General features: G+C 32.1%; 1 protein-coding gene across 1 annotated transcript in view; it reads right to left on the bottom strand.

The window, feature by feature from the left end:
• Window positions 1-3,697, bottom strand: part of LOC106467721 (signal peptidase complex subunit 3-like) — a 23,683-nt gene that overhangs the window by 7,566 nt on the left and 12,420 nt on the right. The window contains exon 3 of the mRNA XM_013928096.2: window positions 1,540-1,614. Coding sequence (XP_013783550.1) covers window positions 1,540-1,614 — 75 coding nt within the window. The remainder of the gene's footprint in view (window positions 1-1,539; window positions 1,615-3,697) is intronic.

Genomic DNA, 3,697 nt, shown 5'->3' with positions numbered 1-3,697 from the left:
TTATTTCAAATTTTACAGTACATAACAAAGCATCTAACATACACATACGTGTAAGCACTATGTCATAAAGATTTTTGTAGTAGTGCTGTTTTTCTTTTAACTTCAAAATAAGATTAGTGAAAAGATCCTTCAATTTCAAAAACGTACATGTATATGGTATGATAATAATATAATGGCATGTTGTTTCCTTTTCTACTTATACGTAAAAAGAGCAGCCAGTTATCAATCAATAATTGATTAAAAATTTTATGAACTGCAGAGAATCCATTTTTCATCACTGTCCAAAAATGGTTCATGCGCATTACGTGTAAGAAGAGACAAAGCAACATTCAAACATTGGAAACGATGATCATTGGAGAGTTCATGAGGCACCCAAACACCTTCTTTATGGAATGGTCCCATATTCCTAAGATGTTTACATATTGTTTCACTAGAGACATGCAATTTCAGGGCCATTTCACGAGTGTGGTGCCTTGGGTTAGACTCAACAAGTATCTTCAGAGCATCAATATTAATTCCAACATGCCAGCCCCTACCATCACAGTTTTTAAGGCTAAAGTCACCTGAATGAAATTTGCTGAACGACCGTTGACACTTATGAACATTCAAAACATTTCATAAACTTCTTTGATATTCTTTGTGGCTACAGAGGCATTGTTTCCCTTCTTGTATTCAAACAGCATTACATGCCGAACGTGTATCTCATCGTGTGCCATCACTATAAAGGATCATACTACACTTTACACATTATATAGGCTACACTTACATGATGTTTAGGTAGTTCGTTTAACTATTATATGTAATGTATGTTTTTTTGGGGGGGTAGGTTAATGAAAGTGTTTCAAAATGCAACATTAATTTCTTGATGACCTAATACTTTTAAAATACAAATTTGAGCTCAGGTCACTACAATACTAAATATACCACACACTTTTCAGTGCTACTATAACATGCAGTCTACAAAGATATTTACAGTATAACGTGTGGTCTACACAGATACTATCATCATCAACGTTTTAACTTTCATTTAATTGCAATTGGTGCCATTTATAATAAATAACGCTTTTAAACTAATAAAGTACAAAATACCGTTACATAATTTTTTTGGGGGCAAATACAATTGGAATGAAATAAATTCCAACAATCAAAAGTAGCACAATCATAAACTAAATTTAAGGTACTCTTTTTGGAACACCCAACTTATTAAATTATTATTTGCTGAACAAAAATGTGGATAGATATAAAATATTTAAAAAGAAATTATGTTTTAGTGAATCATCAAAACAGTGATGATGATAGTATCTGTGTAGACCACATGCTATAATGTAAATATCTTTGTAGATTGCATGCTATAGTAACACCCACTTTCTATCTTATCTGCCTGCAGACGTAAATGTCATTTCTAAAGAAAAATCTAGTATAAAAAGTTAAGAACTCAGATTCATTAATACCTATAAGTAATAAGTTAGTGATCAACAGATCTTAAACCTTTCATTAGGCTCAAGAAGTAAAAATTATATAAATTAAAACACAACTTACATTATTTCCACTAACATATTCCGCAGTCATGTAGATGAATAGCTGTTTTACATTCCAGTTGAATAAACTTCTTAGATTTGGGTTAGTTAAAGAAAATCTTTAAACAAAAACCTTGTAAAGTGAAAAATGACAATATTCTATACATGATTATTTCTTGTCAATTTCAACCTTTTTTAAAAGTCCCTATTTTGTAATAATGGTTTCTAGTCCAATGTACTAAAACACTTAAAAATAACAATAGATCAAATAATGACTGTATCTTAATTTTTAAGACACAAATCCAACAGATATGAGCCTAATGCCATGAAGATTTATAGTGATACATAAAGCCTATTCATCAGTTATTTCATATCCTAGTGCTACCCCGAAAAGGTAATTCATAAAATGGAAAAAAAGTTTGCTTATCATTACTTCCCTCTCTACACCATCCTTTACCTTATTCATTTCATCATTCTCACTAGATTTCTCTCACTTCTGGTCATTTACTTGAGAAGTAAGATACTCCTCCCATTCATAGCACGACCTCCATAACGAGTTTTCTTCACTCTCGATGTTGTTAAAAGTTGTATTGACCTATCATGTGATTCAGTTCAGTATCATTCAGTTATTTCTTTCAACAAAGAGTTTAGAAAAGGTTGATTATTTCGAGTGGAAAAAGAAAAGATCATACACAGTAAAATGACAATGACTTAGACTAGTGAAGATGGAGTTGAAGAAACTGTACATGATAAAATAGAACATATCAGAACAATAGAGCTTCAGAAAGTTTTCTCCATGGTGTACAAACATTGTCATGTCTTGGTATTAAAGATGGCATGGAGTTCATTGTCAGTTTTGCCTCTGAAGTTGTCAGTAAAAACATGACACACAAACTGCATCTTGGTCAAGCTGACAAATGCATCTCTGTGTATTTCAAAAGTGTATACCTTCATTCAAAGCAACCATGAGCTGCTGCTTTGTTAGTACCATTCAAGAAAACAGATCATTCTTCATTATTCAATTTTTTGAATCTGCCAAGTGCTGGGCCAGATCCCGAGAAACCCCAAAAAGATATTTTTAAAGTTTGATATGCAATCTTGAAGTGTGTTAACTCATTGATGTGATATCATTTACATGTACGTTTAGGAAATTTATGTATCCATGTTTGGAAATAAGACTGCTCAATGATGAATTTGGATGTCTGCTCTAGACATTTATCACAGGTTTAATATTTGAAATTAACATATTAAGTACAAAAGATTAATTTTTATCAAGCTTTTTGTACTAAAACAGGGTTGTAGATTCCATGATAACAGCACTTTTATGCTAATTTATTGTAATTTCTGGAGATTTCAGTGGTTCCCATTCACTGGTACAAACAGCCAAAACAGTGACTGTCGTTATACAACCCACATATGGAACCAATGGATATAGTCACTTTTTCAAGTTTGAATGGAAGGCTTACACTTAAACAAGGCAGGGTCTAGTATGTTAGCAAGGGCTATTAACTCTGCTATAGTGGTAGATTTAAACTAGGGCTAGACAGAGGTGATGGCTATGATATTACTAAAACAGGAAATATAATTGACAGGAAAACATGTACAACAGGTATAAAACATAAGCATATTTTAAAATACTATGATTAATTGTTACTATTGTATGTAAGGAGTATTAGAAATAAGATTGATGAGTTCAAAGCAGTTGTGGAAACTGAGGATTTTGATATTATGGGTATCAGTGAGACCTGGTTGGATTTGAAAAATTTTGATGAGAGAAATGTTTTTGAAATACCAAGTTACAGAATAATTACTAGTGACAGAGTATTGAAAAAATGGGAGTAGTAGTTTTATATGTGAGGAGTGAATTGCATCCTGTTGAGTTAGAGCATATTAAAGAAAATAGCACTGAGGTTGAGTCAGTTTAGGTAAGTGTTATTGGATATAAAGGGAAAAGTCTTGTAATTGGGATTTGTTATTGAACACCAGGTCAGAATGTAGAAGTTAATGAGAAATTGTATTATGAAATCAGAAGGGTAGCTGAAAAAGATGTTATTATGGAAGATTTTAATTTCAGGGGTATTGATTGGGAAAATTTTGAGTCTGACAGTGAGGGGGATAAGTTTTTGGAAATTGTTCATGATACTTTTATACACCAACTGGTGATAGAACCTACAAGAGAG

Source organism: Limulus polyphemus, unplaced genomic scaffold (genome assembly GCF_000517525.1).
Source record: "Limulus polyphemus unplaced genomic scaffold, Limulus_polyphemus-2.1.2 Scaffold2717, whole genome shotgun sequence".
NCBI lineage: Eukaryota > Metazoa > Arthropoda > Merostomata > Xiphosura > Limulidae > Limulus > Limulus polyphemus.
This window is presented reverse-complemented; position numbering and strand designations above follow the sequence as displayed.